The 14389-nt window shown below is 42.8% G+C and overlaps 1 protein-coding gene across 4 annotated transcripts in view; it reads right to left on the minus strand.

The window, feature by feature from the left end:
* The window catches only part of BLTP3A (bridge-like lipid transfer protein family member 3A), a 72981-nt gene that overhangs the window by 15373 nt on the left and 43219 nt on the right, over positions 1-14389 (minus strand). For all 4 annotated transcript variants that reach the window (XM_020888694.2, XM_020888693.2, XM_020888699.2 and 1 more), the window contains 6 exons: positions 10503-10589; positions 9806-9976; positions 9271-9410; positions 6617-6758; positions 5900-6093; positions 4240-5696 (listed from right to left, as the gene is read on the minus strand). In XM_020888694.2, the coding sequence (XP_020744353.2) occupies positions 4240-5696; positions 5900-6093; positions 6617-6758; positions 9271-9410; positions 9806-9976; positions 10503-10589 (2191 nt within the window). The remainder of the gene's footprint in view (positions 1-4239; positions 5697-5899; positions 6094-6616; positions 6759-9270; positions 9411-9805; positions 9977-10502; positions 10590-14389) is intronic.

Here is a 14389-nt window from a genome sequence, read left to right on the forward strand (position 1 = left end):
GAAACCCTGGATAAAAGACAATGCATGAAAGTGCTCTGAAAACTGTGACGTGTTGGAGGCAGATGAGAAATCTCAGTACTGCCAACTCAATATTGCTATGACGCTAAAACTGCTCTAGAAAACAATCTATTAAAAAAAAAAAACCAAAACAATAATGTGCCATATGAATATATCAAAATAATTGATAATGCCACACTAAGAAGGTCAAACTCAACTCAGAATAAAGAAAAAGCCAGAAAGGTTTAGAATAGGGAAATAATAGGATTATACCTGTGTTTTAGGAAGTTTGACCTGCCTTTTTCAAATAAGCTAGAGACAGAAAGACATCCAACAAGGAAATCAACTAATAGTTTACTAAAATACTCCACCTGTGGGAACAGACAGGAAAAACTGATGTGAGACTCCCTAGAGCCCTATACTCAGTGTCACCCTCATAGGCGGATTAGGGGAATTCATTAAAAAGTAACTTCTCAGGCTTCATCTCAGACCTCCTAGAAGAGGAACTCTGGGGGTAGGGCTCAGCACTCTGTGTTTTAACAAGCCTCCAGATGATTCTGAAGTATGCTTAAGTTTAAAAGTATGCTCAGAACCTGACAAATGCCTGGAAGAGGCAGAGCTTGAATGAGCAGGAGAATGAGGAAAGAAAAAAAGAGCTGGTCTGGGATAAGGAATTTAGTTTTACACATGTGAGGTTTAAGGCACCCCTGGAGATCCATGTGCAACTATGTGCAGTAGATAGTTTTAAAGGAACAGCAGGGGAGGGAAGGAAGTCAGGCCTGAAAACAAGGACTCCTGCAGAAGTGAGGCAATGGACAAAATAACCAAGAGAAAAAGTACAGCTGACCCTTGAACAACACAGGTTTGAACTGCACAGGTCCACTTATATGTATTCTTTTCTCAGTAGTACATAATATAGTACTACAGGGCTTCCCAGGTGGCTCAGTGGTAAAGAATCCACCTGCAATGCAGGAGACGCAGGTTCAATCCCTGAGTCAGGAAGATCCCCTGGAGAAGGAAATCGCAACCCACTCCAGTATACTTGCCTGGGAAATCCCATGGACAAAGGAGCCTGGAGGGCTATCATCCATGGGGTCGCAAAGAGTTGGGCATGATTTAGCGACTGAACATGCACACATAGTACTACATGATCTACAGCTAGTTGAATCCATGGATGTGTTGAAACCACAGATATGCTGGAATCATTTTATAGGCAAGGCCAACTATAAATTACATGCAGATTTTCAACTGCACAGAGATTCAGTGCCCCTAACTCCCATATTGTTCAAGAGTTAACAAAATGTATTAAAAAATGCAGAATGATCTAAATCTGAAAGTTTGGCAAATTCATCAAGAACCTTAAAATGTTTGTAGTGTGTGACCCAATAATTCCACTTCCTAGGTTTTATTCTAAAGATTTAGATACGAATAAAGAGTCATGTTCACAAAAATAAGAACTTTTAACACAGCATTGGTTTCACCTGAGAAAAAAGTAGAACCAGACTACATGACCCCCCCAGTCTAGATTGTGAATTGGATGAATAAATTATGATACATCTACTTGTAAGAATATAATAGAGCAATTCGCCAAAGAATTGATGCTTTTGAACTACGGTGTTGGAGAAGACTCTTGAGAGTCCCTTGGACTGCAAGGAGATCAAATCAGTCCATCCTGAAGGAGATCAGTCCTGAATATTCATGGGAAGGACTAATGTTGAAGCTGAAGCTCCAATACTTTGGTCACCTGATGAGAACTGACTCACTGGAAAAGACCCTGATGCTGGGAAAGACTGAAGCCGGGAGAAGGGGATGACAGAGGATGAGATGGTTGGATAGCATCACCAACTCGATGGACATGAGTTTGAGCAAGCTCCAGGAGTTGGTGAAGGACAGAGCCTGGCGTGCTGCAGTCCATGGGGTCACAAAGAGTCAGACACAAGTGAGCAACTGAACAACAACAAAAATAGAGCAATTAAAAATTACATATTCAAATACTTCATGAATGGGAATCTATTCATAATTAAACAAAGTGAATAAAACTGGAAATTTTCTGTATTCTATAGAAATAACATAATCCTATTTTAAAAAATGTGTGTACTTCATATGTGTAAACACGTACAAGCATTCACATGGATACACAAATATATGTATAAAATCTGGAAGATCCAAAAGTCAATAAGGGCTATCTCTGGATAGTGTCGGGCTTTCCAGGTGGTGCCAATGGTAAAGAACCTGCCTGCCAATGCAGAAGACATAAGAGACATGGGTTCAATCCCTGGGTTGGGAAGATCCCCTGAAGGAGGGCATGCTGACCCACTCCAGTATTCTTGCCTGGAGAATTCCACGGACAGAGGAGCCTGGCAGGTTGCAATTCAGGGGGTCGCAAAGAGTCAGACAAGGCTGCAGCAACTGAGCATGCCACGCATGCACAGGATAGTGTCATTACAGTGACTTTTATGTTTTCTTCTTTATTATTTTCTACATTGTCGACAAAATGAACACAAATTATTTTGATAATTTTTCGGTGGGGTGGGTGCCATGCCACGTGGCATGCAGGATCTTAGTTCCCCAGCCACAGACTGAACCCAGGCCCTTTATGGTGGAAACAGGGAGTCTTAATCACTGAACTGCCAGGGAAGACCCCATTTTTATAATTAAAAAAATAAAATGATGATAAAAGTGATCAGAATATGGATAGCCTAGTGCTGTGAAAGTTACATTTATAGGATGAAAGGAAGAGAGCAGCCAAGGAAAAAGATGACTACTTCAGAGAAGTGTGAGTGACTGCGCAGTTACAAATGCTCCGGACGGACGGACTGGCAGGGCTGACTGCGCAGGGGGCCCTGGAGAAAGGGGCCTGAGAAAAGGCCACCGGCCTGGGCGAGGGGAGCGATGCTGGTGTCTGAACAAGCTTGTGTTACACACACCTTTCTTTTCTCCTTTCACCTCTCCTCTGTTCCCAACCCTCACGCATCTCCATTTGGAAAAGGCAGCACATTTGGTGACTGGGATTTCAGGCTCTCAATCCTCACCCTAACACTCACAAGCGGTATGACCTTGAGCAAGTTTCTTACCTCTCTGAGCCTCAGTTTCCTCATCTGTAGAACGGGGAGTGATATTAGTTCCTTCCTTATAGGGTTCTTATAATAATTCATTGGGTTAATACTGTAATATTTAGGACAGTTTCTGACACATACAGAGCAGTCAATAAATGTTGCCTAGTATTATTATATAATTTATCTTTTAAGCTTTCCTCTTCTTTCCTCCTAGGCTACCTTGGCCAAGCAGGTAGTAGCACACTTGCAGGCTTAGCTTTGAGACAGATTTAAGAAAATCCTCTTAAACAAAAGCTCTAAATCCATTGATCTTCTCAGCAAAGATTTTCCATAGTTCTCATTATCTTTTCTGAACGCACAGACACTAGTGGAAAAAAATCTATACCTTCCCTCCCTTCTGATTGCACTTTTCTGTTTTCCGCTTACTCCCTACTATAGCCCCAATGCCTAACACAGGGCCTCGTGCAGAGCACAGGGTCAGAAAATATTTGTTACATGAATGGATGAAATCCTCCCTTCATTACCCTGGCAGACATTGATAGGTGTACCAGAAAGAGCAAATCCAAAGCTCCCGCTTTTCAATGTATAAAAGACAGGATCCGTGGGCTCTGGTCTCTGAAGCCTCCATTTCCTCAGCTGTGAACTGGGCTACAAACATCTGCAGTGAACTCCTCAGGCTGTGGTGGGATTACGTCAAACAAAACATTACACGAGGGCCCACAGAAGAGAATAAAATATCATACTGGCATTATTATTCTGATACAGCGTATCTGTATCAATAACAGGGAATCAGTGAAAGAGATAACTTGATGCTATGAAGCAATACATGTTGACTTGAAAATTGCCCAAGACCAGACTAAGATACATGGAGGCATGTGAAAATTCATGGGATTGTTATTTTACTATAATTCTGGGTTCTCCCCCATCACAGGATTAGATGTAGTCCTGAAAATAAAATCTCTGACTAAAATACCTATTATCCTCTAAATACCTGAAAGTTCTTCTGCTGCTCTCCAGACAACTCTGAAAACTAGAGCCTTGGCCACATTAACTAGCCCGTTTTACACACACTCCTGGGCTACAAGCACTTCCCAGTCTACACGTGTGCGTGGCAGGAGGCCTGAGCCCCATGGCCAGAGCTTGAAGGAAAAGATGAGGCGACTGAGGGAGGCAGAGAACCACTCACTTGGCCGGCGGCAGAGACAGCATCTTGTGCATGGTGGAGGTCATTCGGTCTCTGCCCAGACTGAAGGCATCCTTGGTCAGGGACATAGCTTCCTTGGTGAGGTCCATGGTGGCATGCAGTGCCTCCTTGGTGGCATCCTTGGTCATGTGAATAGCACTAGATAATTCTCCCTCTATATTCTTCAAGGGGATGAGCTCGCCCTGACCATTCACAGCAGAATCCCTGCTCCCTGGGGGCTTCAACTCAGCTGGTGAGTCAGATGCTTGGGCTCTGCTCAGTCTCTTGGCTTGTAAGGAATCAACTGCCTCGTGGCCCTTCCCTGCCTCCTGCTGGGCAAGAGACCCTGCATCCTGTACTTCTCCATTGCTGTGGAGAGGCAGTGGCCTGTCCTGGGATGCATCCAGATGTTCAATGCCACCGTCTTCCAGAACCTTCTTGGGGCTTGCTGGGCCCTGTTCTGAGGAGGCGTCAGACTTAGGCTCCCGGTCCTCTGAAGCAGACAGCTCTGAATCTATGAGGCTGGTAGTATCTGAACCCTCAGAGTCAGCCTCATCAGCCCCAGGGGGAGGATGCATGAGCAGAGCCACCTCCGCGCTGGGGAAGAGGATGCCAATGCAGGCTGTCTGGTTCTGCAGGGGAGCCCCAGTCATGGCCTCTGTATCCTTAGTCAGCTGCTCCTGCAGACCCTGCAGCACCTCCTTCAGGCGAAGGAGAGCCAGGTACTGGTAGTGGTCGAGCCGCAGGCGGACATGCGCAGGGGAGTGCACAAGCACGTGCACGCCCGCCGTGTCCTCCAGCTCCATCAGAGGCCCTTTGCTGTCCACACCGCCGCTGCCTTCTTTCAGGATCTCCATGACTTCCGGAAGGCCTGACAGGCTTTTCAAATCATGCTCAGTCTTTGACCTCTGATGGGACACAGTGTCAGGCGCAAGGACCTCAGAATGGACAGGACTGCCAAAGCTGGCGGACGGTTTCAGCCTCCCTTCTGTGGCCATACGGAGCTTTCGTGCCTGCATTTGTTGCCAGTGGAGGGGTAGGCAGGCCCAAATGGACAAGGGGAAGGCAGCCACAAAGTTCAGAGTGTGGCCTTTGAAGTTCTCTGTTCCCTCAAAGTCCAAGGAGATCTGGATGAAGTGGATGGACCAGAGGTCCTGGGAAGCCTTAAGCCTCTGAGGGGGGAGGACACTAGACTGTGGGAGGCAGGAATCCATCTGGAAGGCGTGATCCATAAAAAACATGTGCAGAAGGCTGAAGCCACCTGGTACCTTGGGAAACTGAACATAACTGGAATGAAAGAACTCAGTAGCAGCAAAACCCCGGAAGAGACTCTGGAGGTCTGGACGGCTACAGTGTGGAGCATGACGGGTATTGGTGGCAGTCATGCCTGATGCACACAGGACAAGGGACTGGGGACGATGCAACACAGCCCGCTCTCTCCTCTCCAGCGGGAAGCTCACCTTCAGAGAGAAAATGAGACCCAGTTCAGAACGGCCGGCTGAGCATCTCTGCAACCCACCATTAATACATGCGTGACAGACCACTTGGGTTGTAAAACTGCGTTCCTTCTATCCAATGGGCAGTGCAGAACCTTGATTACAGCCATGGCAGAAATGCAACTGTGGCTGCCAATAGGGAACAGAAATCCCACTCTCTACCCTACCTTCAACCAGAAGGCATCCAGGCGGATGTCCAGATGTTCATCTTTCTGGCAGGAATCTTCCAGCTTGTAGATAGCTTTGAACTGCTCCAAGCTGCGGTACAAATCCAGGCAGAAGAGGTTTCCCCAGAGTAAGCTGACAGGATCCACAGTAAATGTCAGACCATTTAGCTGAATGTAAAGATTGGGACAGGGAACTGGAAAGCAGAGAAAAAAGAACTGACACGAATGAAGTAGCAGCTTGACGCTAATATTCATTTTATTACCAAGAGAGCAAAGGTGTCAGACTTCGCTGGTGGTCGGGTGGCTAAGAGTCCACCTGCTAATTTTCGGGACACGGGTTTGACCCCCGGTCCAGAGGATCCCACATGCCAGAGGGCAGCTAAGCCCGTGTGCCACAACCGCGGAGCCGTGCACCCAGAGCCTGTGCTCCGCAACAAGAGACGCCAACAGTGAGAAGTCCATGCGCTGCAGCCAGAGACGAGCCTCTGCTCACCACTAGAGGAAGCCCACGTGCAGCCAAAGACCCAGCACAGCAAAAAATAAATTAATTAAAAAGAGAGTCAAGGAATCTTCAGGGCAGAGTTTTCAACAAAAGTGTGCTACACTAACTCAAACGCCTAAAACTCCTAACCAACAGACTAGGAGCGGAGACTCCAAGGCTGACTATTGTGAGCAGGATGAGTTAGACAGCAAGAAATGACCAGGGCAGATGCTTACCTGGCAGCTCCTGATTATCAGGGAAGTAATACTCTGTGAACTCAATATGAATGGCAGAGACCTGAGTAGGGAGGTTGTGAAGCTTCCGACTGCAGGACAGGAGTGTCGATGGCTTCTTACTGGGCTGTCCAGCTGTTGAAACCTAGGCAAAGACAAGTGGCTGTTAGCATCTGTACCGCACCCCAAACAGAATTTCCTGTTTCCTCTGAGGTAGGATAAAGCCTCTATAATTCTTCCAGTGTCTGTCACAAGGAGTAGAGTGATTTTCACATGGATGCCGGTCATTCTCACACCTGACAAACAGGACCTATGAGTTCATCTTTTTCATGAAAGGTTTGTAGTGGGGTATTCAGAGGAATTATATCAGGCCATTACATTTACTGTGGGTAAGAATCCCCTAGAAGAAATGGAGTAGTCATCATAGCTAACAAGAGTCCAAAATGCAGTAATTAGGTGCAATCTCAAAAACGACAGAATGATCTCTGTTCGTTTCCAAGGCAAACCATTCAATATCACAGTAATCCAAATCTATGCCCCAACCACTAACACCGAAGAAGCTGAAGTTAAATGGTTCTATGAAGACCTACAAGACCTTCTAGAACTAACACCAAAAATAGATGCCCTTTTCATCATAGAGGACTAGAATACAAAATTAGGAAGTCAACAGATACTTGGAGTAACAAGCAAGTTTGACCTTGGAGTACAGAATGAAGCAGGGCAAAGGCTAAGAGAGTTTTGCCAAGAGAACACACTGGTCATAGCAAACACCCTCTTCCAATAACACAAGAGAAGACTCTACACATGGACATCACCAGATGGTCAATACCAAAATCAGATTGACTATATTCTTTGCAGCAAAGATGGAAAAGCTCTATACAGTCAGCAGAAACAAGACCAGGAGCTGACTGTGGCTCAGATCATGAACTCCTTATTGCCAAATTCAGACTTAAATTGAAGAAAGTAGGGAAAACCACTAGACCATTCAGGTATGAGTTAAATCAAATCCCTCACAATTATACAGAGGAAGTGACAAATAGAGTCAAGGGATCAGATCTGATCCCAAGAAGAAGAAATGCAAAAAGGCAAAACAGTTGTCTGAGGAGGCCTTACAAATAGTTCAGAAAAGAGAAGTGAAAGGCAAAGGAGAAAAGGAAAGATATAACCACCTGAAAGCAGAGTTCCAAAGAATAGCAAGGAGAGATAAGAAAGCTTTCCTCAGTGCTCAATGCAAAGAAATAGAGGAAAACAATAGAAGGGGAAAGACTAGAGATCTCTTCAAGATAATTAGATATACCAAGGGAACATTTCATGCAAAGATGGGCTCAATAAAGAACAGAAATGGTATGGATCTAACAGAAGCAGAAGATATTAAGAGGTGGCAATAATACACAGAAAAACTATACAAAAAAAGATCTAAATGACCCAGATAACCATGATGGTGTGATCACTCACCTAGAGTCAGACCCTGGAGTGCGAAGTCAAGTGGGCCTTAGGAAGCATCACGATGAACAAAGCTAGTGGAGGTGATAGAATTCCAACTGATCTATTTCAAATCCTAAAAGATGATACTGTGAAAGTGCTGCACTCAATATGCCAGCAAATTTGGATAACTCAGCAGTGGCCACAGGACTAGAAAATGTTGGTTTTCATTCCAATCCCAAATAAAGGCAATGCCAAAGAATGCTCAAACTACTGCACAATTGCACTTATCTCACATGCTAGCAAAGTAGTACTCAAAATTTCCAAGCTAGGTTTCAACAGTATGTGAACCGAGAACTTCCAGATGTTCAAGCTGGATTTAGATAATGCAGAGGAACCAGAGATGAAATTGTTAACATCTGTTGGATCATAGAAAAAGCAAGAGAATTCCAGAAAAACATCTACTTCTATTTTATTGACTATGCTAAAGCTTTTGACTGTGTAGATCACAACAAACTGTGGAAAATTCTTAAAGAGAGGAATACCAGACCACCTGACCTGCCTCCTGAGAAATCTGTATGCAGGTCAAGAAGTAATAGTTAGAACCAGATATGGAACAATGGACTGGTTCCTACTTCGGAAAGGGGTACATCAAGGCTGTATATTGTCACCTGGCTTATTTAATTTATATGCAGAGTACATTATGCAAAATGCTGGACTAGATGAAGCACAGGCTGAAATCAAGATTGCCGGGAGAAATTTCAATAACCTCAGATATGCAGATGACACCAACCTTATGGCAGAAAGCGAAGAGGAACTAAAGAGCCTCTTGATGACAGTGAAAGAAGAGAGTGAAAAAGCTGGCTTAAAGCTCAACTTTCAAAAAACTAATATCAAAACAAAAAGAAAAAAATGAAAAAAACAAAAAGAAAAACATAAATGAAAAATGAAAAAACAAAAAGAAAAAGAAAAAAAGAAGATCATGGCATCTGGTCCCATCACTTCTTACTTCATGACAAGGAGATAGGGAAAAAATGGAAACAGTGACAGACTATTTTCTTGGGCTCCAAAGTCACTGCAGATGGTGACTGTAGTCATGAAATTAAAAGATGCTTGCTCCATGGAAGAAAAGCTATGACAAACCTACACAGCATGTTAAAAAGCAGAGACATGAATGAATGAACTGCTTCCCTGACTCTTTGCAGCCCTGTTTCCCCATATCACGGGCTCCTTACCTGGTGGATGTCCAAGTCATCCACCCTTATGACCAAGCAGCTAGAGCGCAGGCGATTCCATGCTGGAGGCCGAAAGACTGTCTGCCGGCCCTGAGAAGGGCTTCTTTCAAGGGGGTTCTTTCGAGGACTGGAGAAAGAATCTAGTAAAAATAAGAAGGTGGGAAAGAGATTCGGATACACTCAATTCTCATTATTAACAGAATTCAGAAAGTAAAAACTCTTAAGATCGTTAACGGTATGTGTGGAAAAGAGCTTGTCAACACTGGCAAGCTTCTGGAGGGAACTCAAAAATCATCTTCTCCTTCAGACCAAGGCAACAGAGATGAATACTGAATAGAGATGCTAACAACTGCTCTTCCTCATTGCAGCTCTGCCTGGAGACAAACAGGACCCATAAAGAAAAGAAGTCATGAATGTCTCTTGGTGCGATAAAGTTAGCATAATTAGCCAGGCCATTACTTTGTTGCCACTGGATACTCAAAAGCAAATGTCAAGTGACAAAGTTATGGGATTCCTCCAGCTCGTCATAACCCACCTGCTTTCCTCCGGAAGGAAGAGTCTACCCCCAGGTGCCAGGGTGGTTTCAGATCTGTCTCCTCATGCCACTTCTCCATCTTACTCTGAAATTCTGTCACCAGCTTCTGGGCCCACTGGCCTCGGGTCTCCATGGCCTCACAGTGACGCACCCAATGTTTACAGCTATCACCTGTGCAATAAGGCAAAAAGATTTTAGTCTAAGATCATGATCCAATGTTTTAGTTTTTCTTTTCTATTGGTATAGCTTTCCATAGTTCAGAATCTGATCCCTCACCACCAATCCAAAATTCTCTAAGTTAAGAAAAAATTATCTCGTGAGAGCACTCAAGCTCTTCTGGACTCTGTATGTGATTTTTCCTAAGGCTCCCTAAAGGCCAGCTGCTGACTGCATCTTTGACCATGGACCACTGGAGAGGCTCTAAAATTAGTGGAAGTAAGGGGCAGAGCACAGAGTCAAATGCCACATCTCAGGCACTGCCTCCCCTCCTACTTCTCATCAATGATAAACAGTCATCAACAGAAGACCCTGCAAGCTTCCAGAGATGTCCTCTTGAAAAAAAGACTATAGCCAACACCTCTCTGAGCCTGTGCTGCAATCCTAGGCAACCTTCTGCTGGACAATTAGGGGTAAACTCAGGCATCAGTCTTCAACACCTCAGCCACACTAAAACTGCACACATTCAGCATTCTCCTACCTGCCCAGTGGAAGGGGTAATAGTCAAATGCCATCTTGCGAAAGGTTAGCTGCATTGCACCACCCATGAGTCTGTTTGCAGAGACACCTACAAAGACAAACAATGGTGAAAAGCAGCATAAGAAACAAGGAGGCCTAAACACCACCTGAAGCACTGAAAAGTCCTCCTGAGGGTCGGCTCCCAGGCCTGGCTGATTCATGAGTACAGCCAAAGGCTAAAATGGCAGCTGACTTGCAAGGCTGAGGCTATCCTCTTTTGAACTGCAAAGGATATACTCTAAAAGTTTTTTTTTTTTTAGAAAAGCATATTCCATTATCTCTGTAAATGGCTGCCAGATATCCCAAGAGACAAAAGAAGCAGCAAAACTCAGGATTCCAGAATCCCAATCTTAGGTCTCCCACAGGCACATCTGACAGCGTTGGCAGACTGGTTCCCCCAAACCCAGCAATCCAAGTACTGCTGCCTCTCAACACAACACCTGGAGAGGCATAAGCCAAATTCTCCAACAAACAGGGACCAATATTATTTCCTTTCATATCTTAGCTAAAACTGTAATATCAGACAGTCGTCACACACTGCACAAACAAAGAATGATGGAGCACAAAAACACTGCACTAACAAGGACATTATAAACACACAGAAGAGTGTACACAAATCAAAGTTTGTCTGCAATAAGTCAAATATTCTATTGTTTATCCTGAATTCGATTCTGACTAAATGAATGAACTTTCCATGTTTCTATCTTATCTCTCCAACTGGACTCTAAGCACTGTAAGAACAGGGGCTATGTCTTCTCCATATGTGTGATGAAGGACACCTGTTCTGTTCTGCACTTCCATCTATTTCCAGGTAAAGGGAAATACCGTGGGACCTTCTAACTGTCAGCTGCTGTACCAATCCAATCTAGGCACCACCACCCCGAGCTCTGGACCATTCACCGTCCTACCAAGAGGCAAACCTACACCAACGTTACTGCTGCTCAACCTTTTTGTCATCATTAGTACCTCTTAGGAGCCTGTTTAGATGTTTTTTCCTTACTGCCCCGTCTCCATGAAATTTAATACCACAGATATACTGTCTATCATATGTACTAAAGCTTACTCCTTTTATTTAATGCAAGGTTAAGAAAGACTGAACTATTTTTTTAAGTTAAAAATTAAAAGATTTGGGACTTCCCTGGTGGTCCAATGGTTAAGACTCCTCACTACCAATGCAGGAGGCATGGGCTCAGTCCCTGGTTGGGGAAGATCCTGCATGCCATGTGGACAAATAAATAAATAATTTGTTTAAGTTAAATTAAAGATTTAAAGCTATTAATATTGAAATTAATTTTATATTTACTGAGTAACTTTTAATGTAATTTATTTCTTATATAAATTATAATGTATAGAATCATGTATGCATTTTAGCAATTTATATAAATACATAAGTGATATAATCAAATTTTTAGTTATAATTATGCTTGAAATAAACAAAAATTTTAAATTAATTTCTTAAAATTATTTTTCATTAACCTTTAACTTTCACTTAATATGAGAAAATAACTTTTAGCTTAACTTTGTTGTTGTTTGAGTCACTAAGTTGTGTCCGACTCTTTGCTTAACTAGGTGTTAGATATTCATTCAGATGGTGTCAACATTTTTTCAACACAATTAAATTACTGACTTGTCAAATAATTTGTGGAATTAAATAATAAAATATAAACTATTTGTATTTAATTCTCAAAGTTCAAATTACAAAAGTACTAAGCATTAACGGGAATTCCCTGGCAGTCCAATGGGTAAGACTCTGCACTTTCACTGCAGGGGGCACATGTTCAATTCCTGGTCAGGGAACTAAGATCGTGCATACCACATGGCATGGCCAAATACCCCAAGGATTAAATATAATCAACACTGACGAAGCAGCCATTGGTAGCCAAGAAGTATGTACAAGCCACCTCTCACCATCGGACTTTGAAGACTCAAAGTCCTCTAATCACAGCCATCTATCTGCCATAGTTTATAGCCCTGATCTTCCATGAACTCAATATCAACATTGCTCATATGATACCCAAGCAAACTCAATAAGAGAAATTAAATACTAAGGAATAAAACTTTGTGAAATCAAGTTGTGAAATCGAGTTAAGCACTGTTATAGCTAAGATTTTTTTTCATCCCTACTCCTCACCAATTTTCAATGTCCAGAACAGGCACGCATCAAGACAGAAAACTCAGTAGCTGTTCAGAGCTGCAAAATGGGGACTGGCAGCTAGTGGGTACAGAGTTTTTTTTAGGGATGACAAAAATGTTCTCAAATTAGATTGCAGTGATGATCACACAACCCTATAACTGCACTTTAAAACACTGAGTTGTATATTCTAAATGGGTGAATGATATGGTATGTGAATTATATATCCATAAATATTGCGTGCATGCTCAGTCATTTTTGACTCTTTGCAACCCTATGGACTATTGTACTGAAGGCTCTTCTGTCCATTGAATGTTCCCAGCAAGAATATTGCAGTGAATTGCCATTTCCTTCTCCAAAGTATCTTCCACCGAGGGATCGAATGTGTGTCTCCTGCATCTCCTGCAGTGCAGGCAGATTTTTTACCACTGAGTCACTGGGGAAGCCCATCAATATGTATCTGTTTAAAAGAAAAAAGTGAATTTTTATCTACTGACGGTGATAGCATCCCAGTTGAAATGCATGACCTAGGCTACTGGAGGGAGAGTGTTTCACAGCCATGCTCCTATTGGATTTATTTGGAACTAAAAGAACAATCGACTATGCAGACTGAACATATTAAAATATGATCTAGAATTAAAAAATCTAAATCAAATATAATTACCAATTTTCAGCATATATAATTATAAACACATAATCATATATGACAAATAAATGGTAAATAGTGTATATAAATGACTAAAATTCTCCAGTGAGATGGTGGGAGGAGGATAGCCTACCCTGAAGAGAGAGAAAGAAAGCTTCGGCTCACAGCCCTTAACCTGAGGGAAATAATTAAAGAGGCAGATGACACTCTTTTCCCCATCAACCACTCACCTCCTCCGGGAAGCCTGAAGGGTGAGCTGCTCCAGTTTGATGTTAAGAGACAGTGCTGCCCCACCCCAAGCCACCCTGTCCTCAATGACCTACAAAGTTTCCAACAACATCACCTCCAACACCAAGGGATAGATAAATGGGTCAGTCAGAGGCCCCAACATTCAGGCTATAGTGTCCTTAAAGAAAAAGCCGACAGATATAGCCTTCAAGGAGTCCCTAGAGCAGTGCTGTCCAAAAGAACTTTCTGTGACGACGGACATCTTCTAGGGCCCATAGGTTACTTGTAATGTGACTGGAGCAAATGAGGAACTGAATTTTTAACTTTATTTAATTTTTATTTTAATTTAAATAGCCACATGTCTCTCTCTATTTGTTACCATATTGGACAGAGAGTTCTAGAGCAGTGCTATCCAACAGAAATGTAACATAAGCCACATAAATAATTTAAAATTTTCTAGCAGCTATATTAAAAAAGGTTTTCTTTCAAAAAGTAAAATTAATTTTATTATTACACTTTAAACCAATACACTCCAAAGATTATTATTTAACATGCAATCAATATGAAAATAATTATCCAGGTATTCTGCATCTTTTTTTGTATTATATCTTGGAAATCCCATGTGTATGTTACACTTGTGGGATCTGGATCAGCAGGACTTCCCTGGTGGTCCAGTGGTTAAGACTCCACATTTCCAATGCAGGGGGCATGGGTTTGATCCCTGGTTGGAGAACTAAGATGCTACATGCTGTATGCATGGCGAAACAAAACAAAACTTCACTCAATTTGGATCAGCCCATATTTCAAGTGTCCATTAGTGGCTAGAGGCTGCCATATTGACCAG

The sequence above is a fragment of the Odocoileus virginianus genome, chromosome 27, assembly GCF_023699985.2.
Source record: "Odocoileus virginianus isolate 20LAN1187 ecotype Illinois chromosome 27, Ovbor_1.2, whole genome shotgun sequence".
In the NCBI taxonomy this organism is placed as follows: domain Eukaryota; kingdom Metazoa; phylum Chordata; class Mammalia; order Artiodactyla; family Cervidae; genus Odocoileus; species Odocoileus virginianus.